Here is a 1,437-nt window from a genome sequence, read left to right as displayed (position 1 = left end):
GGAATTTCGACCCCCCCAGTTCCCAGATTGTTATGGCTTGGAAGGTGTTGGAAGGTACCTGCCAGCTGGCGACCCTGGCCTGTACAAGCAGAGTCATTGACACCTCCAAAAAGGACTTAAGGACAACCTATAGTTACTTGCATATACAGTATGTTCTTACAAATTTGCCTACTTATGCGGTCCTGAGGACACTGACCATACATACAACTATCCTTTCGGAATTCCGAACCAAATCTACATAAGGGTTTGTCACCTTTAAAAGGTATGGTCGAAGGCAGACGTTGTTAACAGGAGAAGCGCTCGAAATAATGACGTTTAATTATGTATTGTGCAGGATACCAGTAACATGTTCGCTGGGTCCATCAGCTATCTGAGAACAGGCCCTCCTGATGAGTTGGAGAACAAACTCTACGTTGCCGAGGGCGTGTACATCAAGTTTGAGATAGAGGCTGTAGGCTTTGCACGCCTTTTCTTTGCGAATGGGGTTCAAGCTGTTGCTGTTCCTGAGGGTGTTAAGGTTCTGAGAGATGCACAGCATGAAGTGAGAGAATGTCAAGGCAGTTTCTTTCTGTCATGGGATCACAACTACGATATTAAAGTCGGCAACGAGCTATTCTACAAGTTCATAAAACAGAAACAGCATAGTATTTCTATCTACGGAACCGCCAAGGAGCTGTGGGAGAAGGAGAAGGAGAAGAAGAAGAAGGAGAAGAAGGAGAGGAAGGAGAAGAAGGAGAAGGAGAAGAAGGAGAAGGAGGAGGAGAAAGCGAAGAAGGAGAAGGAGAAGAAGGAGAAGAAGGAGAAGAAGGAGAAGGAGAAGGAGAAGAAGGAGAAGGAGAAGAAGGAGAAGAAGGAAAAGGAGGAGGAGGAGAAGCTTCTCCGTAAGCTTCTCCTTCTCCTTAAGGAGAACGAGAAGACGGAGAAGGAGAAAAAGGAGAAGAAGGAGAAGGAGAAGGAGAAGGAGGAGGAGGAGGAGGAGGAGGAGCCGAACACGGATGATGGGGATGATGATGATGATGATGAGGAGGAGGAGGAGGAGGAGGAGGAGGAGGAGGAGGGTGAGGATGAGGTTGAGGCAGCCGTTTAGCACGGCAAAGAAGCTCAACCTGATCAAGCAGGTGACATGATTGGTCTCTAGTGCAGTGCACGGCCAGCTGGCCCGCTGGCTCTACTCTTCATAATACAGTCGCTTTTTGATACCGCGAGAATCATACGGATACGCTTGCTGCGGGCCCTATCCGTCTCCCGAGGTCGGCGCCGCCGCCTTTAGACCCTGTCGCGGCTCTGTATTACTCTGAGTTTACCGGGGACGTGTCAGTGCGGCCGCCGCTCACGGCCGCCTTGCTCTCCATCTACCAGGTGCACCAACGTCAGTGGGTCTCGGAGAGCTGGCGGCGGGTTCAAAGTGCTGCGCGAGAATTCCATGGCTGGTGCAGC

The 1,437-nt window shown here is 50.5% G+C and overlaps 1 protein-coding gene across 1 annotated transcript in view; it reads left to right on the top strand.

The window, feature by feature from the left end:
- Nucleotides 1-346: 346 nt before the first annotated feature.
- VOLCADRAFT_98825 (uncharacterized protein) overlaps nucleotides 347-1,437 on the top strand; it is a gene marked incomplete at both ends in the record, with an annotated part of 1,841 nt that continues 750 nt past the window's right edge. Inside the window, 2 exons of the mRNA XM_002957676.1 lie at nucleotides 347-1,058; nucleotides 1,271-1,359. Of these exons, the coding sequence (XP_002957722.1) occupies nucleotides 347-1,058; nucleotides 1,271-1,359 (801 nt within the window). The remainder of the gene's footprint in view (nucleotides 1,059-1,270; nucleotides 1,360-1,437) is intronic.

This window comes from Volvox carteri (genome assembly GCF_000143455.1).
Source record: "Volvox carteri f. nagariensis unplaced genomic scaffold VOLCAscaffold_77, whole genome shotgun sequence".
NCBI classification, from domain to species: Eukaryota; Viridiplantae; Chlorophyta; class Chlorophyceae; order Chlamydomonadales; family Volvocaceae; genus Volvox; species Volvox carteri.
Note: the sequence above shows the minus strand (reverse complement) of the source record. Positions and strands in the feature narration are given on the sequence as shown.